Below are 26,944 nucleotides of genomic sequence, written 5' to 3'. Positions count from 1 at the left end.
AGCTTACCTGTATTTCTATGATGTGAGCAGAGTGATCCCAGTGGAGAAGCACAAAGCGATTGTCACGTCATCCCAGGACTGCACGGTGAAGCTATGGACTATACAGGGGGAATTACTAGGTATTTGATAACAGCTTACATATATGTACAGATTGGAAATATGTATTCTGAGCAAAACTGTAAATTGGCCATACGGTCAGGGAGGACACACCATTGGGGCAACTTGTACAGCCTCACAGGGGCCCGAGAGGTAAGGGGGCCCGCTTCAGATGGAATTGGACTGCAAAGGGCCCATATATTGACCTTGCACAGGGACCCTATTCTGTCTGTGTCCACCATTACATACGTTTGTATATCAGAATTTATCAGAAGAGATATTTCCATTTTCCTGCTTTCTTGTGGGGAAGATTAATGCAAGTGGCAACAGAGAGTGCGGTCATGGTGATCATCCTTCATCAGTCATTTTCTTAGAAACAGGTCATAAACTTTAATTTAGAGAATGTTCAAGTGACAATTTTAGCATTGCTTTTTGTGAATTCAGAAATGACAGAAAATATTGGGACAGATTTATCAACAATTACTTTTTTTTAATCAGTGCAGACTTAGACTAGTAGTTCATGCTCTAAGCTTGCACCATCTATTAGTTGGCTCAGTTCGCCCCAGATTTGTGCATCCTCCATGTTGCTGCACGGTGTCACACATTGGGCTATGACCCTTTTCAGCGAGGATACGCCCCATTGTCAGACCAGTCATAGAAAGTGTCGAAAACAAATAATACATTTCATGAAAGACAAGTTGTGGAACATATTGCACCAGAATTGTGGCAAATTTATCTTGATAAACATCCCAATGTTTTTGGAGCTTTTGACTATATGGAAGCTGATTTCATAAACTAGATAATGGAATGTATTTCTAGGAACATTCGGACAAAATAAACCCTGGGGTCTCAGCAAGACTGAATCAAAGAAGGAAGAATCTGGGATCAATAAACAACCATCACAAGAAGTGTGTGGATTAAGCCAGGCTGCGGAGGAAGAAAAAAGAGCGGACAAGATCCCAGAGGTCAGTGCATCTCCCCACAGCAGATGCATGGAAACAGCCAGGTCTGACCTGAGTGAGACCGTCTTTCCATGAGCAGCTCCTTGCTCTGTGGGGTCCATATGGCAACATTTTAACCCCTTAAAATACATATCAGGTTCATAGTGTTTTATTCTTTCATAAATAGCCATGTAGTCTTGATTTTATGATGTTGATTATGGACCCGAAAAAGTGGCCCCTTATTTGAGTGCATATTACATGTTAGTAACATTTTTACTAGGGAAGGAGGCAATAAAAAATCTTTTGATAGTTTTTAGATAGATTTGTTTTTTTTTATTACCAGTCACAGTACAATTTAAAGTATACCATGAAAATAACTATTTTATGGTAAGAAGCGGTAGTTATTTTATTTTTTATCAAAAATGTTTTTTAACTTTTTTCCTCTCCCTTTTTACCTCTCTAAGGAACCTGAACTAGCAATATCCTAGTGTGATACCATTATACTACAACTAGATGGAGGCCCGATGCTATCACATCGGGAGGGCGATAATGTCACGATGGGGGCAGCATGCGGCGCTGTTGTTGCCTAATGGCATCCTGTGATAATCTAATGACTTTTGCATCAGGGGACTCGTGCTTGACGCCTACGCTTATTGTTTTTGTCCCAGCGATGCTGTTCAAGAGTCTCATTTGCCCTTTGTTGTCTTCGACGTTGTGCTTTTGTTGCTTTCCTTTCATTGGCATTAGTGTACTTTTTATGAGGAGCCATATTGGCATTGATATTTGCTTTTTAAAGGGGTTTTCCCATGAGCAAAAGTTAATTTAAAAAATTGCCTGTGTCTGACCATGTACCGAACATACCACAGCTCCTGGGCAGGTGAGGAAGCAAAAGACAATACTGACATTACAGCAGGAGATAGCAGAGGACACATTTTGTGAGGTAAAATATTTTTTAAAAACAGTCAGTGAAATATTTTACCTCACAAAATGAATCCACTGTGATCCCCTGCTGTAATGTCAGTATTATCTTTTGGTTTCTCCACTGCCCAGGAGATGTGGAATGCTCCGTACACGGTCAGACACAGTCAATTTTTAAAAAGAACTTTCGTTCGTGGGAAAACCCCTTTAATGTGACCGGCTTCCTCTGCCTGTAGACACGTTGCGCATCTGCTTTCCGAATCAGCCGAATGATTCACTGCACCTGCGTGTAATTGACGCAGGCGCAGTAAATCAGACCGCCGCCATCTTTGTACAGACAGATAGCGGCGGTCACATTAAAACTGCGCATGTACTCCTCCTGTACAAAGATGGCGGGAGTCAGTGAATCATTCGGCTGATCCCGGCGGCAAGTTCGCGACGGTGTTCTGCTGGTGGTACCGCACAAGAGGCTGCGTAAGTGTGTGTGAGTGTGAAAGTGTGAGTGTGAATGTGAGTGTGAAGGTGTGAGTGTGAATGTAAGTGTGTGAGAGTGTGTGTGTGTGGTGCGTACGGCGTATAGAGTGTGTGCGTGTGGTGCGATGGTGTTCTGCTGGTGGTACCGCGCAATAGGTTGGTACCAGCAGCAGTTTCCAGATTGAGACACCCATCACTTGGGTGTCCCAATATGGCGGACGGTGACCTTCCTCCATTTGGAATTCTGGAATACGGTGACATCTGGACAGAACAGGAAATGAAAACATTACAAGGCAATTATATAGATACCATGGTGCATGGTTTCTGCTTACACCACGTGTCTCTCTGTTTTCTTTTTCATAGTATGCCCCAAGTAGAGAGGTTTTTATGGGACCATCACAATGTTTATCCTAAGGCTTGTATGCCAAACCAATATTACAGATGGCAGTTGGTAGGTGCGATGGGAGCTGTGGCAAGATTGGGCACTAACGCCGATCTGATTGGCTAATAACTGATATAGAAAGTATATATGTATTGTCACATGATGGTGGCACCGATCTCACTATGTTCAGGATTTACATGGATGCTCTGTTAACCAGTAATCCCTGAGACCACTGAGACCATAGATTGTTTTTAAGGGGTCACTCCTCATTTAAAAGATAAAAACAGGCTAAGTAGCATACAAGAAAGCAGGTGACAGAAGAAGCAGTCATATGTGTTTGTATTCTAGGTGGAGGCCTATTCTATCTCAATTTATGATACAGATATAGCAGAGGAGCTAAAAGAGAGAATTTCTATCAACTCGAAAAACAGGTAAAGTGTGACATATATAACTGGTCATTGGCTTAAGCAATAGTGATGGGAAATTTATTAAAAATTATGTTTCTGACATTGATATCTTCTAACACATACAGTAATGGCCAAAAGGTTGGCACCCTTGAAATTGTTACAGAAAATGAATGATCTTTCTCTGCTGTCCACATCTATGGAGATTAGCTACAGTGCCATCAAGATCTCTGGAGATGGACTTGTAAACTTAAGATTGTTGATATTTTTCTACTATTTTGGTGCTCAAGTCCTTAGAAAGCTCTTTTCTCTTTCTGTTCTCCATGCTTAGCGTGGCACACACAGACACACAATGCAAAGATTGAGTCAACTTCTCCCCTTTTTAGCTGGTGTGATTTTCATATTGCCCACACCTGTTACTTGCCACAGGTGAGTTTGAACGAGCATCACATGCTTCAAACAAAGTTGTTACCCACAATTTTGGAAAGGTGCCAGCAATCTTTTCAGGACCATTTTTGAGAAATTATGTCCAATTTGCCTTTTTTCTCTTGTTTGTTCTGTTGTTCCAATACACACAAAGGAAATAAACGTGTATAACAAATCATGTGTAATTGCAATAATTTTCTGGGAAGAATACTTCATTTTCTAGAACAATTTCAAGGGTGTCAACACTTTCGGACATGACTGTATGTCAATGTAGTCTGAGTTCAGATTACCACACTCAGATTTGGACTAGCCAATAGGCCTACCAGGGGATTCACCTGTTCTCCTATGTGCAGTAGTGGGGCCCCCATCCACAGTATGAGCAGTAGTTGGCCAATACACTTGATTCTCTATGTATAATGGCAGCGTCTCATCAGTCATTTACCAAACTCCCTAGTTTACTGTTCTGTAGAAGCAGAGGGTAATTTGCATTCTGTGATTGATAACTGGCTTTGGGAGCAGCGTAGTGTTATGTCCCAGGAGATCTGCAGACTTACAGACTCCTTGAGATGGTCTATTGGGGCTAGGTGAGTTTTCAGGTATACGGGCAATATCTGTGTACACATTACAGGGGTTTGGCCACTCTATCTTTGTTTTAGAAGATGTGCAGGGGACATGATTTTGTGTCACTTTCTATTATATAGGTATGACGGGTTCTCCTCCTGCTCTTGTTAGTGCAGCTTTCCTCACAGACTGCACAGGTCTCCAGTCCATACAATGGCTGCTGGTGGAGGAGTCCATACAGTGGCTGCTGGTGGAGGAGTCCATATAATGGCTGCTGCTGGTGGAGGAGCATGTGCCCAGACCTGTGCTCAGTCTACTCCAATAGAAAAGCAGCTTTCCCCTGTGAGGGTTTAAAGTATAAGACAACACTAGCTACATATGTTAATGAGCTGTACCATATCCACATGCCTCATTTTTTCTTTTCTGGGAAAGTTTTCTATTTTTTGTTAATCAATTTTTTTTTTCAACAGTATAAAAATGTCAAATCCAAAGCACATGGAGCTCCAGCAAGCTACTGGGAGACTGAATGCCTATAAATCTTTGCAAATATGTGATTTAATGTCAGTATCAGCTACCATCCGAAAGCCAAACCCAGCAGCAGAACTTAATGACCCATACGACCTAGCCTTCTAACTCCATCATGTTCAAACGATCATCAGAAAGTCCACACTTGATGCACCCTTACTTCTCATACACCAAGTGTCCATGTCTGCAAAGGTTAATTGTTAAGCTCCGATCTTTGGGTTTTAGGACAGACAGAATCATGAATACACACGACAATAGTGGAAACTGGATTGGTAACTCTGGTCCAGTCTTTTGGTCACCAGTTATCTTGTGTCTTTGGCCTCTGAAAATCTTCATCAAGTGGATACAGATCTCTGGAGATACCGGATATTACTCCACACAGCCAATATGTTAGAATACAAATAAGTGAATTACACTATGTATCTTCTGGCGTAATGCAGATATAACAAGATGTAATCGGGACGTTGGTCTGGTCTACATCCATTACATATCATAACCTTGCATCTATTTTATAGCTACTATTGTCCATAAGTCACTATATCTACTGAGTCCATACAAGATGCTTTTGTAGCTAAATATTATTTGATATAGATCAAAAAAGAAGGCAGCACTCCATTTTTCCAAGTAGATATAGGATTTATTCAAATCCACATGTCAGTGCGACGTTTCAGCTCTATTGAGCTTTTCTCAAGCAGTGGATACAGGTTCCTTAGTGCATTTATATAGTACTCAAACATCCTTAATTACCGCCATTTGTGCTTAATTATATTCAGATATATTAAATAAAGTGCATCTGTGCATTTGTGCATTTATAAGTGTTAATACTGACGGCCACGCCGTTCTTACCGCTGCAGGAGTCTGTTACTGATGGAGGACGCCATTACTTCTGTCGGCGTTCACAAATATCTATTGCGCATGTCCGCTGTGTCATACCACTTAGTTGAACTGCAAGCCAATTGGATAAGCTTGGCGCATGCGCGGTAGCGCTAAATTTCGCCATTTTCTTGTAGATATAATTACTAGAGCTCCAAATGTACAAAAAGGGGGCGTATCAATGTGCTTTTGAGTACGTAAGTGGGCATAACTATATCTAATGCCACCACTTATTTAAATTACGCATACCCATTAACACTGCTATTAAGCATAAGCACCATATCTATTTCCAAAACCATCTAGGTCCTACATGGACACTAGTTCCTATAAATATGTAGCAAACGCATAAGGGACATTGTAATCACCACCCTGACACTGCGAGTATAGCCTTAACAGGCCGTACCTCACAGATCAGATAGCATTCGGTCGTGGGCAAGTCAAACCACCGTCAGGCTGCCCACAATCCGGATCGCCATAAAGTGGTGACATGCCCCAGCGTATTCACAAAATTCTCTCATCGGATACATAACAGGTACTATAGCCTCATTTTAGCTCACTTTATTAAATTGGCCTCAGTTCAACAAGATACTTATATGTCAAATTAATCAAATTATATAATAAATTTACAACAAATAATAACATTTTTATATAATGCATGTCCTCCATGTTCACTTTGTCCTTCACAGCGGTAATTCGGCATGGTCGACTTCTTATCTATATAAAGGATAAAATAAGAAAAGTGCATTAGTGCCTCTTCTTAACTTAAAAACAACAACAAAATAGCAATAACATGGGACCATATAACCATACATTACATTCAAATAATCGTATGCATCTTAAAATCAACATTAAGACCCCCAGGTTTTAGGGTATTGAGCTCGTATATCCACATAAGTTCTTTCTTTTTGAGGATTGATTCTCTATCTCCCCCTCTTCTCTGTAAAGGGACAGTATCAATAATTTTAAACCGTAGGTCTTTTTCTGTGTGCTTATGTTCAGTAAAATGCTTGGGGACCGGGAGATCAGTTCTCTTTTTCCGTATGGTATATCTATGTTGGTTCATTCTAACCTTAAATTCACAGGTTGTTTCTCCAACGTACCACAAGTTGCAAGGACATGTGAGGACATAGATGACATACTCTGAGCTACAGGTCAAAAAGTGTTTAATTTTGTACGTTTTATCTGTCACTGGATGTTTAAATGTGGGTCCTTTTATCATTTGGTTACAATTTATACAATTTAGACAGGGGAAGCATCCATTTCTACCAGATCCTGTCAAGGACATTTGAGTACTTCTCCTCATGGGGCCAATATCTGACCTAATGAGCATGTCCTTGATATTTTTACTTCTCCTATATGAATGTAACGGAGGCATCTTAAACTCATGGACATTAGGGAGACATTTTCCCAACATTGTCCAATGTTTTTTGATGATACTAGCTATTTTGTCACTTTCCTCTGTATATGTAGAGACAAAAGGAACCCTTTTAGATATTTTTTTCACATTTGGATTTTTGTCAATAAGTTGCAATCTGTCCTTTTTCATGACAATATTTTTTGTCCGTTCCAATAACCCCTTGGGGTATCCCCTATCCAAAATTTTTTTGATCAATAGGTCTATTGTTGAATCAGCTTTATCTTCCTCTTTTACTATGCGTCTAACCCTAAGCAGTTGGCTCAAAGGGATAGATTTCTTTATAGATCTTGGATGCTGGCTGTCATATAAGAGTAAATTGTTTTTGTCCGTATTTTTTACAAATAGGGTAGTGTTAAGCTGGCCATTATTTTGTCCAACCAACACATCCAAAAATTGAATTTCAGTTCTAGATTTTACCAAAGTAAATTTAATCGTTTGGTCTATTGTATTGAGGAACATATGGAATTCATCCAACTCATCTTCTGTACCTGTCCAAAGGAGGAAGACATCGTCTATGTATCTCCACCACACCAATGCATGTCGGAAGTGGTGGGACACATAGACAAGGTCCTCCTCCAAGGACTCCATAACGAGCTTAGCATATGAAGGGGCCATATTGGCCCCCATAGCTGTGCCTTGTTTTTGAGCGTAAAACGCGTCACCAAACAGAAAGTAGTTATATTTCAAAATAATTTCCAACATCCTAAGGAGAAAAGCCCTACCTTCTATTGTATATTTTGTTGGATCTAACATCCTACTGACAGCCTCTAAACCTCGTGTATGATCAATAGAGGTATATAATGACACATCGAAGGAGGCTAGAAGCACCTCCCCCTTCAATTGTAGTGTCTCCAATTTTTTTAGGAAATCTGTAGTGTCTTTAATGTAAGATCCACATTTTTTCGTGATAGGGTTCAGTATTTTGTCAAGGAAGATGCCCATTTTATTGAAAATGGAACCAACTCCGGACACTATAGGTCGCCCCGGAGGGTCGACCAGACCTTTGTGTATTTTTGGTGTCATATACAGCACCGGGGTGCGTGGATTCTCTTCCCATAAAAAATTATATACAGGTCCTTCTCAAAAAATTAGCATATAGTGTTAAATTTCATTATTTACCATAATGTAATGATTACAATTAAACTTTCATATATTATAGATTCATTATCCACCAACTGAAATTTGTCAGGTCTTTTATTGTTTTAATACTGATGATTTTGGCCTACAACTCCTGATAACCCAAAAAACCTGTCTCAATAAATTAGCATATCAAGAAAAGGTTCTCTAAACGACCTATTACCCTAATCTTCTGAATCAACTAATTAACTCTAAACACATGCAAAAGATACCTGAGGCTTTTAAAAACTCCCTGCCTGGTTCATTACTCAAAACCCCCATCATGGGTAAGACTAGCGACCTGACAGATGTCAAGAAGGCCATCATTGACACCCTCAAGCAAGAGGGTAAGACCCAGAAAGAAATTTCTCAACAAATAGGCTGTTCCCAGAGTGCTGTATCAAGGCACCTCAATGGTAAGTCTGTTGGAAGGAAACAATGTGGCAGAAAACGCTGTACAACGAGAAGAGGTGACCGGACCCTGAGGAAGATTGTGGAGAAGGACCGATTCCAGACCTTGGGGAACCTGAGAAAGCAGTGGACTGAGTCTGGTGTGGAAACATCCAGAGCCACCGTGCACAGGCGTGTGCAGGAAATGGGCTACAGGTGCCGCATTCCCCAGGTAAAGTCACTTTTGAACCATAAACAGCGGCAGAAGCGCCTGACCTGGGCTACAGAGAAGCAGCACTGGACTGTTGCTAAGTGGTCCCAAGTACATTTTTCTGATGAAAGCAAATTTTGCATGTCATTCGGAAATCAAGGTGCCAGAGTCTGGAGGAAGACTGGGGAGAAGGAAATGCCAAAATGCCTGAAGTCCAGTGTCAAGTACCCAGTCAGTGATGGTGTTGGTCCACTGTGTTTCATCAAGGGCAGGGTCAATGCAGCTAGCTATCAGGAGATTTTGGAGCACTTCATGCTTCCTGGCACCTGCTCACAGTGCCAAAACCACTGGTAAATGGTTTACTGACCATGGTATTACTGTGCTCAATTGGCCTGCCAACTCTCCTGACCTGAACCCCATAGAGAATCTGTGGGATATTGTGAAGAGAAAGTTGAGAGACGCCAGACCCAACACTCTGGATGAGCTTAAGGCCGCTATTGAAGCATCCTGGGCCTCCATAACATCTCAGCAGTGTCACAGGCTGATTGCCTCCATGCCACGCCGCATTGAAGCAGTCATTTCTGCCAAAGGATTCCCGACCAAGTATTGAGTGCATAACTGAACATTATTATTTGATGGTTTTTTTGTTTGTTATTAAAAAACACTTTTATTTGATTGGACGGTTGAAATATGCTAATTTATTGAGACAGGTTTTTTGGGTTATCAGGAGTTGTATGCCAAAATCATCAGTATTAAAACAATAAAAGACCTGACAAATTTCAGTTGGTGGATAATGAATCTATAATATATGAAAGTTTAATTGTAATCATTACATTATGGTAAATCATGAAATTTAACACTATATGCTAATTTTTTGAGAAGGACCTGTAGTTCTTGATCTATTATAGATGCCTGCATGGCTTCTTTCAGGCATTTTTTGATTACTTCCTGAATACTGAATTTTGGATCCCTATCTAATTTTTCATATACATTTCCATCACTTAACTGTCTCATGACTTCTCTTATATAAGCCTGCTTGTCCATGACGACGACCGCTCCCCCCTTATCTGCGGGTTTTATTACTATGTCGTCGTCATGGACAAGTTCCTGTAAGGCCTCCATCTCCTCCCCCCGGATGTTGGGATATCTATATTCATTAACACACTCATTCTTAAGTAGTTCAATATCTGATTTTACAGCCTTTTCGAAGGCTTCTATAATAGCAGAATTAGTTGGTGGGATAAATTTACTTTTTTTCTTTAACTCGACCATTTGCAAATCAAATTCACTAATTTTACATGGCGTACTGTTATTTTTATCACTAAACCATTCTCTCAGTTTAATTTGTCTAAAAAAAATTTCCAATTCAATTACCAACTGGATTGGTAACTCTGGTCCAGTCTTTTGGTCACCAGTTATCTTGTGTCTTTGGCCTCTGAAAATCTTCATCAAGTGGATACAGATCTCTGGAGATACCGGATATTACTCCACACAGCCAATATGTTAGAATACAAATAAGTGAATTACACTATGTATCTTCTGGCGTAATGCAGATATAACAAGATGTAATCGGGACGTTGGTCTGGTCTACATCCATTACATATCATAACCTTGCATCTATTTTATAGCTACTATTGTCCATAAGTCACTATATCTACTGAGTCCATACAAGATGCTTTTGTAGCTAAATATTATTTGATATATTAGAAGGAGAAAAGCAGGAACAAGGACATAGTATATTAAAATAATCTGATATTAACGATTTTGCATATGAAGTATTTTCTATACACTTTACATCATAAGTATTGGGTGCAAATTTTGGACAATCAACTTGTAGAATGAAGGAAGTAAAGCTGAAGACACCATGTGTCCAAAACAGGATAAGGCAGTCAATATTCCATAAAAAAAGATTTTTAAATAGCGATGAGCGAATATACTCATTACTCGAGATTTCTCGAGCATGCTCGGGGGTCCTCCGAGTATTTTTTAGTGCTCGGAGATTTAGTTTTTCTTGCTGCAGCTGAATGATTTACATCTGTTAGCCAGCATAAGTACATGTGGGGGTTGCCTGGTTGCTAGGGAATCCCCACATGTACTTATGCTGGCTAACAGATGTAAATCATTCAGCTGCGGCAAGAAAAACTAAATCTCCGAGCACTAAAAAATACTCGGAGGACCCCGAGCATGCTCGAGAAATCTCAAGTAACGAGTATATTCGCTCATCACTATTTTTAAAGCATCTTTCAAGCCATAATGCTGCTCTGCTTTCAGAAGAGCCTCTAAGGTTATTGGTTGGGGAAGATTATTAGTGCCAACTTCCCCCACCATGCCATTAATAACTTTGGAGGTTTCACAATTTCTTTTTACACGTACTGTAAGTTTTCAACTGTAAATTAGAAGTTCAGGCAACTTAATTTATTTTGGTGCCATCCAAAAATATTCTGACATTTGGTAGATGATGTGCAGCATTTAAAGGAAGAGAAGCAGCACATGTTCTAATATAAGAAAAAACAGTCCTTCTGTGCCACATAGCTGGCAACCAGCGCTGGGGTGCTGGGGGAATGAAGAGGCCAACATTGAAAGGGAATCTATCACCACATTTTACCTATCTAAATTATTAATATGGACATACAAGTGATAGAATGCTGAAAGCAGCCCTACCTGTGTCTCATATCAGCTGTGTTGTTGCTGAGAAATCATCTTTTATCACTTTATATAAGTGACCTCTTCCAGGCTCCGGGGCGGATGGTGCCTATAAGTCTGCCTCCAGAGATTATTTTACATGAAGGAGGTGTTACCAGTGTGAGACAAGTAACCAACACAGAACAGGATAAATTACATTTATCTTCTTGCAAACAAATTTTCTGCAGCTCTCTGTATAGTAATAAAAAAAAATGGCGTGTGTTCCCCCCTATTTTTGATAACCACATAGACGAAACTCAAAGCTGGGGGCTGCAATCCTCAGCTGTCCGCTGCAGCAAGGTTGGATATCAAGAATAAAGGGGTCCCCACGCCATATTTTTTAATTATTTAATTAATAAAAAAAAAAAAACGGCATGGGGTCCCCCCATTTTTGACAACCAGCCTTGCTAAAGTCCACAGCTGGGGGCTGGTATTCTCAGACTGGTATGGGGCCATGGATATTGACCCCCCCCCAGCATAAAAATAGCAGCCCGCAGATGCCCAGAAAAGGCACATCTACTAGAGGTGCCAATTCTAGCGCTTTGCCCAGCTCTTCCCACTTGCCCTGTAGCAGTGGCAAATGAGGTAATATTTGTGGGGTTGATGTCACCGGTGACATCAAGCCCACGGCCTAGTAATGGAGAAGCGTCTATAAGACACCTATCCATTACAAATCCTATAGTTGACACAGACACCTTTATTATTCTCAATTAAACCATACTTAATGCAATGCCTAATTCCTGCGAAGCCCTCGATCTCCTGTAATAAAAGTAAAATAGAAAAACAACAATATACTATACCTGTCCGTTGTTGTGTCCCACACAGTAATCCATGTCTGGGGAATATACAGTTTTCAACCTGGACGGTACCAAGATGAGACTGTCTCGGCTGAAAACCACTGGTGAATGAGCTGCTGGGAATATAGCGTCAGTGACCGGGGAGTGACGTCAAAGAGGTAACTTCCGGTCACTGAGCTCAGTTCCCAACCTTACTGAAGCTGACAGCTGAGGGTTGCAGCCCCCAGCTGTGAGTTTTGTCTGGCTGGTTATCAAAAATAGGGTTGAACCCATGCCGTTTTTTTTCAATTACCATATTTATTTACAGCGCAGGAGTGGCAGATGAATACTCCCATCCGTCGCTCCTGCTGTCACTGTTATTAGCAGCAGAAGGGGTAGGCTGATGGGAGTAATAGTCCCATATGCCACCGCCTGTTGTCTCTTTTATTACTTAAATGTAACTCTCATCATTCTCCCCTGATCACTGGCAGAGCAGGGAAGAATGAGGAGAGCCATGTTCAGCACCCGACGCTGGAGAACAGCGCTTACTGTAACACTTCTTCCCCGATGCCTGTCACATGGATGACATCCATGTGTGTTATGTGTATGCACGTGTTATGGCTCGTGCTGACATTAAAAAATTGACATGTCAGCGTGTTTTGCCCACGGAGACACGGTCCGTAGAGACACACTGACATGTGCACAGACCCATTCACTTGAATAGGCAAATAGCGCTCCGTTCCTCCCGAGTCTCTCTACATTGCTAAGTAGCACTGTACAGCCACATATTTTTGCCATTTTTACCCACTTCTTGTGTGAAAATGTAAATCTATGGCTAAAACAAAATTTTGGTGGTAAAAATGTAGTTATTTTGTCCTCACTGCCCAATAGTAAAAAATTCTGACACATCCATGGTGTTAATGTTATCACTGCACCCCTAGATAAATTCATAGAGGTGTAGTTCGTAAAATAGGGTCAATTATGGGGGGGTTCTGCTGTTTTGCCACCTCATGGGTTCTCCCAGAGGTTCATGGCACCTGCAAACCATAACAGTAAAATCTGGCGCTCCTTCCCTTCTGAGCTCTGCCATGCACCCAAACAGTGGTTTACCCCCACATATGGGGTATCAGCATACTCAGGACAAATTGCCCAACAACATTTGAGGTCCAATTTCTCCTGTTACCCTTGGGAAAATAAAAAATTGAGGACGAAAAGATAATTTTTGTGAAAAAAAATATGATTTTTTTATTTTTATGGCGCTACGTTATAAACTTCTGTGAAGCACTTGGGGGTTCAAAGTGCTCACCACACATCTAGATAAGTTCCCTGGGGGGTCTAGTTTCCAAAATGGTGTCACGTGTGGGGGGTTTCCACTGTTTAGGCACATCAGGGGCTCTCCAAATGCGACATGGCGTCCGATCTCAATTCCAGCCAATTTTACATTGAAAAAGTCAAACGGCGCTCTTTCCCTTCCGAGCTCTGCCATGCGCCCAAACAGTAGTTTAACTGTATATATTGTGTATCAGCGTACTCAGGACAAATTCCACAACAACTTTTGGGGTCCAAATTTTAGTGAAATAGAAAAGTTTTGGTCTGAATTACATTTTTTGTGAAAAAAAATTAAATGTTCCTTTTTTTTAAACATTCCAAAAATTCCTGTGAAGCACCTGAATGGTTAATATTCATCTTGAATGTGGTTTTGAGCACCTTGAGGGGTGCAGTTTTTAGAATAGTGTCACACTTGAGTATTTTCTATCATATAGACCCCTCAAAGTGACATCAATTGTGATGTAGTCCCTAAAAAAATGGTGCTGTAAAACTGAGAAATCGCTGTTTAACTTTTAACCCTTAACTTCCTAACAAAATAATTTTGGTTCAAAAAATTGTGCTGATGTAAAGTAGACATGTGGGAAATGTTACTTATTAAGTATTTTGTGTGATATATCTGTGTGATTTAAGGGCATAACAATTCAAATTTGGAGAATTGCAAAATTTTAAAAATTTTCGCCAAATTCCATTTTTTTCAAAAATAATTGCAAGTCATAAGAAATAAATTTTACCACTAACATGAAGTACAATATGTCATGAAAAAACAATGTCAGAATCACCAGGATCCATTGCAGCATTCCAGCGTTATAACCTCATAAAGGGACAGTGGTCAGAATTGTAAAAATTGGTTTGGTCATTAACATGCAAACCACCCTCGGGGGGTAAAGGGGTTAAGCAGCAAGTAAGTTGCGGCTAACCTAACCATTGGTTTCTACTACTCAGATGTACTTTGCTATACTGGCATCCAAAACAGGTCTTAGAAAACAGTACCTAGTGCAGGCTCTAACACCTTATAAAAGGCTTATCCGGGTGTAATGCCACCAAGCACAATGCCCACAGGAGAAGGCATCCTCACTTCAATACTCTTTAAATTCTCTGATAATATATTTTTCCAAAACGTATTCTTTTAAGAATTGTCTTTTCCATTTTTTTATTATAAACAAACTTCATTTTTGCTTCCATAAAGTTGCAAATCCTTATACCCTCCATTTTATAAAGCCACCTTTAATATTCCCGTTTAAGAATTATTATTCTTTCAATCTAATTATTTAGTTTTGAATGTATAGGGTTAAATACTGAAATTGTCTTTGAATCTCAATTACATTGAGTCTGCCGTTGCTCTTCAATAATACAAAAATAGTTAATATCCTGCAGTTTCCACTAGGTGGCACCAAAGTAGTGGTTCCGAATTGACACACATTTATCATGATCAGCATACTTCAGGTCCATTTGTACAGAACACAATCGGAAAAAAAAGCTTATTATATAGCTTACTGGATGGCATTGTATTTTGTTCCATGACTAAGTAGAATCCCGTAGGAGGCAAAGCTTTTCTTCCTGACAAAAATATGAAAACTTGATGAGACGGAGGCTAATTGATGCCAACAATCTTATACAAGTAAATAGACTTTTTTAACCTCATTTACATTCATTGGTAAAAAATAAGAATTGTTTTCTTCCATGTTGATTTTTCTGCACATTTATGTTGACATCCCAGATGGAGCACAAAAACCATGAATACGGCTTATAATCAAAGCTAAACTGCATCCATGTTTTTAGAGGTTTTCTTTTTTTACCTTTTTGCATTTGGAATACTAGCTTTTGGATTTTCAAGATTAAGGTGCCAATTTTTTTAAAAAAACTTTTTTTTTCTCTTGTGGCATTCGTTTTCTGAGTTTTGCGCCAAATTCTCCACTGACACATGCAGGTTGATTTATTTTGCGCAAAATCAAACATGCTTTTCTTGTATTTTGTGCGTTTTTAGTTTAAAGTCGCACACTACAGATCAGTTTTATTCATTTTGACCACTAGCTAAATTGCAAAACATTGCAACTGTTAGGGTATGTGCACACGTTGCGGATTCTGCTGCGGATTTTTCCGCAGCGGATTTGGAAAATCCGCAGTGCAAAACCACTGCGGTTTTCACTGCGGATTTTCTCGCGATTTCTTCTGCGGATTCCTCTGCGGGTTTTCAACTGCACTTTCCTATTGGTGCATGTTGAAAACCGCTGCGGAATCCGCAGAAAGAATTGACATGCTGCGGAAAATAATCCGCTGCGTTTCCGCACGGATTTTTCCGCAGCATGTGCACAGCGTTTTTTTTTCCCCATAGGTTTACATGGTACTGTAAACTTAGGGAAAACTGCTGCGGATCCGCAGCGTCAAATCCACTGCGGATCAGCAGCAAAATCCGCAGCGTGTGCACATACCCTTAGACATACAGCGGGTATTCAGACCCCTTAAAATTTTTCAATCTTTGTTTCATTGCAGCCATTTGATAAATTCAAAAACGTTCTTTTTTTTCACATTAATGTACACTCTGCACCCCATCTTGACTGAAAAAAAACAGTAATGTAGAAATGTTTGCACCTTTAATAAAAAATAAATATCTTAGCTGAAATATCACATGGTCATAAGTATTCAGACCCTTTCCTCAGACACTCATATTCAAGTCACATGCTGTCCATTTCCTTGTGATCCTCCTTGAGATGGTTCTACTCCTTCATTGGAGTCCAGCTGTGTTTAATAAAACTGATAGGACTTGATTTGGAAAGGCACACACCTGTCTATATAAGACCTCACAGCTCACAGTGCTTGTCAGACCAAATGAGAATCATGAGGTCAAAGGAACTGGCCAAGGAGCTCAGAGACAGAATTGTGGCAAGGCACAGATCTGGCCAAGGTTACAACAGAATATCTGCAGTACTCAAGGTTTCTTAGAGCACAGTGGCCTCCATAATCCTAAATGGAAGAAGTTTGGGACCACCAGTAGTCCAGCCAAACTGAGCAATCGTGAGAGAAGAGCCTTGGTGAGAGAGGTAAAGAAGAACCCCAAGATCACTGTGGCTGAGCTTCAGCGATACAGTAGCGAGATGGAAGAAACTTCCACAAAGTCAACTATCACTGCAGCCCTCCACGAGTTGGGCCATTATGGCAGAGTGGCCCGACGGAAGCCTCTCAGTGCAAGAAATATGAAAGCCCGCATAGAGTTTGCCTAAAAAACACATGAAGGACTCATAGACTATGAGAAATAAGATTCTCTGGTTTCATGAGATGAAGATAGACCTTTTTGGTGATAATTCTAAGCGGTATGTTTGGAGAAAATCAGGCACTGCTCATCACCTGCCCAATACAATCCCAACAGTGAAATATCGTGGTCATGCTATGGGGGTGTTATTCAGCTGCAGGGACAGGGCGACTGGTTGTCATTGAAGGAAACATGAATGCGGCCAAGTACAGAGATATCCTGGATGAAAACCTCTTCCAGAGAGCTATGGACCTCAGACTTGGCCAAAGTTTCACCTTCCAACATGAAAATGACCCTAAGCACACAGCTAAAATAACAAAGCATTGGCTTCAGAACAACTCTGTGACCATTCTTGACTGGCCCAGCCAGAGTGCTGACCTAAACCCAATTGAGCATCTCTGGAGAGACCTGAAAATGGCTGTCCACCAATGTTCACCATCTAACCTGACGGAACTGGAGAGGATCTGCAAGGAAGAATGGCAGAGGATTCCCAGATCCAGGTGTGAAAAACTTGTTGCATCATTCCCAAGAAGACTCATGGTTGTACTAGCTCAAAAGGGTGCTTCTACTCAATACTGAGCAAAGGGTCTGAATACGTATGACCATGTGATATTCCAGTTTTTCTTTTTTAATAAATTTGCAAAAATTTCTACATTTGTTTTTTTTCCATCAAGATGGGGTGCAGAGTGTACATTAATGAGACAAAAAATGATTTTTTTTTTTAATTTACCAAATGGCTGCAATGAAACAGAGTGAAAAATTTAAATAGGTATGAATATTTTCCGTATCCACTCTAGTGATGAATTAGACTAAAACGTTTAGATAAGGAAAATCACGTCCATAATGTGTACAAAAATAAAAAAGAAGAGAACCTGACAGAGCTCAGTTAAATAAATAAGTCGCTTAAAAAAGGTCTAAATCAAGTGAGCAAAAACAAAAAAATCACTGTAGGGCATCATTTAAACATCAGTGATTTTTCACATATGCAAAAGAAATCCAATTTTCATCAGAACTGTGAGAGCTGCTTAGCCATGAGAACCTTTCAGGAAAATGAAAGACAGAGCGAATTAGGCTGATTTCATATTATGCTTTTTTCTACATTTGTGGGTTCCGTTGGGGCTTGCGTCTGAACCCAGCAGCAAAACGGGATTCGGACGTATGCGCCGACAGAGTGCATAATTTTCTCTGCCAGCACCATTATAGTCTATGGCCCCGTCAGCACATATGTCCAAATTCTGTTTTGTGGGGTAAAATGGACGCAAGCCCAGAAGGGACTCACGATCGTAGAGAAAAGCACAATGTGAAAGCACCCGAAGGAAAGAGAACAATTTCTCTTTCAAGTGCAAGGTAGAGAACACATTAAGGAGAAAGGAGGGTGCCAGACATAAGACCACTCTCTCTTGGAACCTCTCTTGATGGAAGACATTGTGAAGAGGTAAAACAGACCATGCCAGAAAGCTGATGCAGAAATATGTTTGTGGTCATCTTGATAGATGATGATTAATGGGCGCCCAGGACCAGACTGAGGTCATATGGATCCAAGGAGGGGGCAATATGGTGACCTTGATTTTGCCTTGACCTGGCATAAAGTCCTGACTGGAGATTTGGAATTCATGTTCACTTATGGAAAAGAGGCTCTTAGAATGCAATGTTTGAAACATGATGTAAAAGCCTTCACCTTAGTCCAATCCAACTTAATCAGTAAGGCCTGAAGCCTTCAGAACTGTGACCTAAACAGTCATGGCAGTACATTAAAGGGAACGTGTCACCCCGTTTTTTCCTTATGAGATAAAAATAGCGTTAAATAGGGGCAGAGCTGTGCTTTACATTAGTGTATTTTTTGTGCCTTTATTCCCCACCTATGCTGCCGAAATACCTTTGTAAAGTCGCCGTTTCGGGCTGTCACTCACGCTGGTCTGGTCATATGGGCGTGATGACATCGCTGTTTCTCCCCCAGAATCCTGCTCATCTTTCCGTTGGTGGCGTAGTGGTGTGCGCATGCCCAACAGGCGAATCCACTGCGCAGCTGAAGGAAAGTCCTCAGACAGTTCATTGGTCTTCTTTCTTTTCTCCATGCTCAATGTGGTACACACAAGGACACAGGACAGAGGTTGAGTCAACTTTAATCCATGTCAACTGGCTGCAAGTGTGATTTAGTTATTGCCAACACCTGTTAGGTACCACAGGTAAGTTACAGGTGCTGTTAATTACACAAATTAGAGAAGCATCACATGATTTTTCGAACAGTGCCAATACTTTTGTCCACCCCCTTTTTTATGTTTGGTGTGGAATTATATCCAATTTGGTTTTAGGACAATTCTTTTTGTGTTTTTTAATTTAAGACAAATTAAATGAAGATAATAATAACAAAGAATTTGTGTTTGCAATCATTTTCAGGAAGAAACTGAGTATTATCTGACAGAATTGCAGGGGTGTGAATACTTTTGGCCATGACTGTATCTGGATGCTGTGTGTAGTAACAGGGCATCTGAAACGAAGAACAAAACTTCTGCATGCAACCTGAAAAATTGTGAGATTAGCAGGCATTCAAAGTTTTCAATCTGAAACCTTGCCATGGCAAGAAAAACCAAGATTCCTTTTGAATTTAGAAGGGTCTTGACCTAATGCTGCCAAGCGAAACTCTAGTGGAGGAGGTATGCTTCCTGGGAGACCGTCAGGGACATAAAATCTCCAAACAATATATATGTCCAGCCAACACATCAAAATCGATAGTCTGGATGAACTGCTTTAATCCTCAAATGAAATGAACCTGGTTGGCAATCCCCATAGGATGTGAGAAAATGGAAACACAGGTAGTGTTCTATAACCCAGCCTTCCAGGACTCTAGAAAAAGAAAATATTGGGGTAAGGCGGAGACTGCCTTGGAGACCAAGATTGCTTGAAGGCTGAGCCAAAGAACTGAGGCTTCATCAGGCTTAGGCCGGGGACACACTTAACGTATAAAAAAAAAACGGTCCGTTTTTGACGACCGAGAATCGCACAAATGTTTCAAAAACAGTGATCCGTGTGCAGTGCGAGGATGCGATTTCCTCGCATCAAATGATCCGTGTGACATCCGTGTGACATCCGTATGGCATCCGTATGCCGAGATTTTCTCGCAAGCTTGCAAAATGGACATATAACGGTTTTGCCACCTGGAAAAATTTAAATCATCACCCAGAACATTATTTAAGGGCCATAAAATAGGTGGCAGCCACCAATCAAGGCAGCAGAGTCCCTGCTTGTGTTGGTGCACTTCTGCTTGATGAGCAACATGTCGGATCTACTGACTTTTAACACCACAGAGCGTGTGCTTTACAACTGGGTACTTTCCCATCGTTTTGGAGAGCCATACCCAGTAATTGTTGATCCGAGGAGGCGGAGACGGATGTGGGTACATCCACTTATGAAGCAACGGATCAAGAAAGGACATTTCAAACGTCTGTATGCTGCTCTGAGGACCAATCCAGACAAGTTCTTCAACTATTGTCGGATGCGGATACAAACGTTTGATATTTTGTTGGAGATTTTGCGACCGGGGATTACCAAGAAGGACACCAGGATGCGACAATCCATTTCCGCAGAGGAGCGCCTTATCCTTACTTTACGGTATGAATCAATCCTCTGTTTCTAAAAAAAGATTTGTGTGTAATGCTATTACCCATTGTGAAAAGTAGCTATTTAAAGGGTTCCTAAACTTCAACATACCCGTATTTTCTGGCGTATAAGACGACCCCCGATTTTTTCTAAGATTTTCAGGGGTTCAAAATTAGTCTGATACTCCTGAAAATACCGTAATTTATGATAAAGTTGGACTATTTAAGCAAATCTAACCTCAAAGCCATCGCATGTCCTTAATGTTTGAGGAATCATGCCATATTATTTAGCTAATTGTAGTTTTGGCCCAGAGAACACTGTAATGTTTTAAATTTGTATTGTAAACAAATTATCTGGTTTCTTTTAGCTTCCTTGCCACTGGACTATCATATGCGGCCCTGCATTTAGAGTTTTTACTCGGGAAATCTACAATTTCTGGAATTGTGCGGGATACATGCACGGAAATATGGAGAAGACTCTATCAAGAGGTGATGCCTGAGCCGAAAAGGTCCGATTGGTTACGGATTGCCCAAGGATTTCAGGACACCTGCCAGTTTCCGCACTGTATTGGGGCTCTGGACGGAAAGCACATCCGTGTGCGTAAGCCGCCGGGCTCAGGGACCCAATTCTATAATTATAAACAGTTTTTCTCTGTACTGCTGTTGGCCCTGGTCGACAGCAACTACAGGTTTATAATTGTAGATATTGGGGCCTATGGGAGAACTGGAGACTCTAGAGTCTTCAGTTCTTCCTTAATGGGTCGGCGGCTGCGCACCAATGATTTGGATCTCCCACCCCCAAGTAACCTACCAGGGGCGAATTTAGATGCGGTGCCTTACATGATGGTAGCAGATGAGGCGTTTCAATTATCCAGGAACGTCATGAGGCCATATCCACGGAGAGGCCTGGACTACCGGCGTAGAATTTTTAATTTGCGCCTTTCACGTGCCCGCCGTCTGGTAGAGTGTTCATTTGGCATTCTCACTTCTAAATGGCGGGTACTTCAGTCCGCAATACAACTGAGTGAAGGCAATGTCAATGGTGTCATCAAAGCATGTGTTGTTCTTCACAACTTTACTAGATACCATGATTGCCCATCATCTGCTGCTGTTGAAATTGATTATGCTAATACTGTATTGCCTACTTCTCGTCGTCAGCCCTCAGGCCTAAAAGTTCGTGATGTGTTAACAAATTATTTTGTGTCACCAGAGGGAGCGACTGATTGGCAAGACAATGCTGTTGTGCTTTAAATTTTCTTTATATTGTTAGTTAATAAATAGCTTAATGTTCATGTGTGAATTGTATATTATGTTTCTACTTTTCCTTTCCCAAAAAGTTTTGAAGTTGCCACATCATCTTTGGAGTCCTAAGAAGACACAACACTTATATTTTGACCAACATTTTTACTGATCAAAGCATATATCTCTTTGCCCAAAACATATTAACATCATATGTAATTTTCGGCATAATAACCAGAGTCAACCAGAACAAAGAACAGGCCAATGGCGCCAAAAACAGAAAGAAAAAACATAAATGACCTCCCGAAACTTTTTGAACCGAACTTACAGGTTCTGGTAGGTTGGGGGTGGCGAAGGTGATGGCGGGTGTCCAGCATGTGCTGAACTTGGCCTAGGTGGTGGACCAACCAGACTGTCAACCTGTGGTATGGCAGATATATATGAAGGGTGTTGGTGCAAGTTTCGATCCTGAGTGTGCGGTACAACTGGATGTTGAGGGTAGAACGGCATAAAGTCCTGTGTACTGTATTGACCCATTTGGTCATACCCCCCAATATGGCCATGTCGAGCAGACACATGTTGGGACCAGCCTCCAAACATGTGTCTGTTCAAGTGGTCAGATTGAGCAGTGGATGGATATTCATTATTTGGCCTGTTTGGTTGTTGTTGGGTGTTTTGGGCAGGCTGTTGTTGTGGAGCTATACGTGGCAAGGGGGGTGCTGCAACTGTTGGGTTGGGTTCCTCTGGAAGGTCTTGCACCGCCAGAACATTTGTAGGTGACATTTGCCACTGTTCTAGGTAGTTGAACAAACGAATGGGGTTGTTTGGGGGTGTGGCCGCATCAAGAACAATTTGGATACAACCTCTGGTCCGCAGCCTGAGCGAGCGTGGAATGGGCCGTAAATAGCGGGCAAGACTGCGGAAGTACGCTTCCTCCCCATCGTCATGTGCAGCCCTTGACAAATCGTCCAACACCCCTGTATCCACTTGCCTCCTGGTGCCAGTGTTAGAAGCCACCCTTCTGCGCCGCCCACGGTTTGGTCTGGTAGTAGGCTGTGGTGATGTATCCAGAGCCAAGGTTGGACTGCTGCTCTGGCCTCCTTCCTCAACCTCTGGATTGGCCTCCTGTGTGGCAGAAGACGCTGCTGCTGGTTGTGGTTGGTTGCTGCTTGCCCTGATGGTCCAGCCATTTCGGAATCTTCACCAATGGGGTCAATCACCACCTCCGAGTCAGATGCAGTCTCTCTTTCTGTCAGATTGGACTCTGTTCTGTATTTCACAAATGATTAGAGAGGAAAAAATTATAAACATATTCACGTTAGAAGATGTGTATAAGTTTTTGGGACATGCATCCACTTACGGTCTGAGCTCCATCACCGGGGCAAGAAAATTCAGCCTATCAAAATACAGATATTTTCTTTTTTTCGGTGCTGCATCACCACTCCGCCCAGAAACTTGACGTTCCCGCCGGTATTGATCCCGGCAACTCCGCCAGCGTCTAGTGACATCATTCACTGCAAAGAAGCAAAAGTTGTTTGTGGAATACCAAATAATAATAAAGAATCTTTAGTTTTACATAACGATAACATATTCGGCAGTTTGTAAAAAACATTATCAATGCTGTCACCCAATATAAATTCCCGATGACTATGTCTTTGGATTGGGGGAGGAAAGCGGAGTGCCCAGAGGAAACCCACGCAAACACGGAGAAAACATCCAAACTCTTTGCATATTTTGTCCTTGGTGGAATTTGAACCCAGGACTCATATCCACTGACCCACCATGCTGGCCAAGCACATAACTACAACAGGTCCAGGGTTTGCAAGCACACACAGGCCCTGGAGCCTAAGGGGACATAAAACTCCCTTGGTAAGATCTGAAAGGACTCTAGCTAATATATTGGAACCATATTGGTGTGTCTTGTTAATGTTTTTGTATCCTCAACCAAGAGCTTGTAACATTTACATCACTCCTAAACACACCACATATGATGTGTTCATGCCTATTTTTCTCAATACAAAAATGTTACAGCACATTTTTGGGTAAAGGATGGTACTTACAAATTTCTTGCTGAACCTCTTGAGGTCGCTCAGCAAAATCGGGGAACATGTGGCGACAGATTGCCCTCCATGCTGCGTCTTTTCGTGCGCGGTCAGCATAATGTGCGTCACGTTGGTCCCATAACTCTGGTCTATCATGGACCAGAGCAATCAGCATCTCCACATTTATATGCCTGGCCATGCTGCTACACAGTACACTCCGTGGAGGCATGCTTCCTGCTTTGCAATCCAGCGTGGGCCATAAATTAGCATGCCAAAGCTTCCTGATGATGGATGATTCAATTTCCTGTCACCTGGAGAAGTCTTCCGTATTTCTCGCAATGCACACGCATGGTCCGTGTGTAATCCAATTTTTTCTCGCACCCATAGACTTGCATTGGCGAGTCTCGGCCGAGATACGCTGACAATCGCAGCCTGCTGCGAGTTCCCTCGGATCCGAAATACGGTGGAGAAAATATCGGATGATGGGAGCTGAACCATAGATTAACATTGGGCCGAGTGCTATGCGATTTTTTATCGCATAGCACTCGTCCATATTACGGTCTAGTGTGACCCCGGCCATACACTGAGTATCCTCTACCCGGGGACGATGCATCCAAGACAGCAGAGAATCCGAAAACCTGAAAAATTATGCCCACTAGCTAGAAGGTCAGATGGTCAACAGGATACAGGTTGACAAAATCCTATGGCTTCTGGGAGTGATAATTCCGGTGCTACCCTCCTCCAGCATGAAAAACTAGAGCAAGGCTACCGGAATTGCTTTAGGGATAAGCTGAAAGGTCTCTTCAGGATTCTTACAACTTCACTGAACAGAGAGGTCTCTGTTGGTAGGTCTGACTCACTCAAACCTGCCTGATTCACCTGTGAAATACGCCCTACTGAGGGGGTCTCAGTTAGCTGGTCTGACTTACCTAGGAAGAGGCCGGAGTATCATCTAGTATGAGTGTGCAAAACGACCTACAAAGTGGTCTCTGCTAGATGTTCTCACTCAACCTGGACAGTGGTCAGAGTACCGACTGAATCAGCCCTAGCGTGATCAGCTCGACTAAGGTAAGAAAATTTATACAAGAAGTCTCGCACAGGTGTTTTTCAATACTTGTAGTGCTCAGAAGAAAATTAGTATTTTCCAATTAAGAAAAACTTTCGGCACAAAATTAGAAAAAATTCTTTATAAACATGTTTTTATTAAAATTACCAGTAAATGACAGACAATATGTTCAACGTACTCGGTACCCTTTTGCTTGTCAGTGTAATTGCTAGAAAAAAAAAAATCAGATTGGAAGAAATTCATGAAACCTATATTTAAACAAGTCTCAACATAACGGGTGAGATTGCAATGTGGTTATAAAAGAAGCAACTTTGCAATTTAATTGTTATTAAAAGGCCTTTTCCTTCTAAAGAATGGAGGCATTTTTAGTTCTGAAGCTTGCTGCTTCTGCTAGGTTACTGGACTCGTCTGCTGTCTATCAGCAGTGGCCGGTCTCCTAGGCAACGAACGCAGTGCTATACAGCTTGCAATCACTCCTTCGAAGCTGGGGTACTCCCGTCGGCTTCAGTCCACCCGCGCTCTTTTCGATGCTGCACTGGCAAAGTTGTCTCTTCTTGCATAATGGAGAGAACAACGTTCAGGTCAGCGGCTTAACCACGCTGCAAAACAGATCTGTCAATTGTCAGTAGCCCCACACTTCCTTCTACAATGGCAAGAAGGAAGCCAAGAGGTTCTATTGATCTTGAGAACAACTCTTTAATATTTTTTTTTTTAGGAATTTTTTTTGTTGTTGTTGCTTTAACAGATTGCTTCCTGGCAGAAGCACATTATTTAAGTTACAGTAGTTATATGTAGCAATCTCCATGTTGCAGGACCCTTTTTTTGTGCTTGACATCTCGTACAACCACATTTTTAATCCCACAAATTACCATTATGAGAACACACTAAGATATATTAATATATACAGCTGGTGAAATAAGTATTGAACATATCCCCAATTTTAAAAGTAAATATATTCCTAAAGGTGCTATTGACATTAAATTCTGACCAGATGTAGGTAACAATTCTTCCAATCCACACAGGCAAAGAAATCAAACCATAGATGTCCATAAATAATGTGTAATAATGAGAACTTATATAGGAAATAAGTAATGAACACGCTTACTGAAATGTACAGTGGGGCAAAAAAGTATTTAGTCAGTCAGCAATAGTGCAAGTTCCACCACTTAAAAAGATGAGAGGCGTCTGTAATTTACATCATAGGTAGACCTCAACTATGGGAGACAAACTGAGAACAAAAAATCCAGAAAATCACATTGTCTGTTTTTTTATCATTTTATTTGCATATTATGGTGGAAAATAAGTATTTGGTCAGAAACAAACAATCAGGATTTCTGGCTCTCACAGACCTGTAACTTCTTCTTTAAGAGTCTCCTCTTTCCTCCACTCATTACCTGTAGTAATGGCACCTGTTTAAACTTGTTATCAGTATAAAAAGACACCCGTGCACACCCTCAAACAGTCTGACTCCAAACTCCACTATGGTGAAGACCAAAGAGCTGTCAAAGGACACCAGAAACAAAATTGTAGCCCTGCACCAGGCTGGGAAGACTGAATCAGCAATAGCCAACCAGCTTGGAGTGAAGAAATCAACAGTGGGAGCAATAATTAGAAAATGGAAGACATTCAAGACCACTGATAATCTCCCTCGATCTGGGGCTCCACGCAAAATCCCACCCCGTGGGGTCAGAATGATCACAAGAACGGTGAGCAAAAATCCCAGAACCACGCGGGGGGACCTAGTGAATGAACTGCAGAGAGCTGGGACCAATGTAACAAGGCCTACCATAAGTAACACACTACGCCACCATGGACTCAGATCCTGCAGTGCCAGACGTGTCCCACTGCTTAAGCCAGTACATGTCCGGGCCCGTCTGAAGTTTGCTAGAGAGCATTTGGATGATCCAGAGGAGTTTTGGGAGAATGTCCTATGGTCTGATGAAACCAAACTGGAACTGTTTGGTAGAAACACAACTTGTCGTGTTTGGAGGAAAAAGAATACTGAGTTGCATCCATCAAACACCATACCTACTGTAAAGCATGGTGGTGGAAACATCATGCTTTGGGGCTGTTTCTCTGCAAAGGGGCCAGGACGACTGATCCAGGTACATGAAAGAATGAATGGGGCCATGTATCGTGAGATTTTGAGTGCAAACCTCCTTCCATCAGCAAGGTCATTGAAGATGAAACGTGGCTGGGTCTTTCAACATGACAATGATCCAAAGCACACAGC

The 26,944-nt window shown here is 41.4% G+C and overlaps 1 protein-coding gene across 1 annotated transcript in view; it reads left to right on the top strand.

Annotated features, from left to right (window-relative positions):
- The window catches only part of LOC143790331 (cilia- and flagella-associated protein 337-like), a 94,867-nt gene extending 84,376 nt beyond the window's left edge, over window positions 1–10,491 (top strand). The window contains exons 23-27 of the mRNA XM_077279108.1: window positions 31–119; window positions 916–1,061; window positions 3,160–3,242; window positions 4,673–5,179; window positions 10,298–10,491. Of these exons, the coding sequence (XP_077135223.1) occupies window positions 31–119; window positions 916–1,061; window positions 3,160–3,242; window positions 4,673–4,835 (481 nt within the window). The 3' untranslated portion in view covers window positions 4,836–5,179; window positions 10,298–10,491. The remainder of the gene's footprint in view (window positions 1–30; window positions 120–915; window positions 1,062–3,159; window positions 3,243–4,672; window positions 5,180–10,297) is intronic.
- Window positions 10,492–26,944: the final 16,453 nt, after the last annotated feature.

Source organism: Ranitomeya variabilis, chromosome 1 (assembly GCF_051348905.1).
Source record: "Ranitomeya variabilis isolate aRanVar5 chromosome 1, aRanVar5.hap1, whole genome shotgun sequence".
NCBI lineage: Eukaryota > Metazoa > Chordata > Amphibia > Anura > Dendrobatidae > Ranitomeya > Ranitomeya variabilis.
The sequence above is the reverse complement of the archived record's forward strand: the minus strand, read 5'-3'. Positions and strand labels throughout refer to the sequence as shown.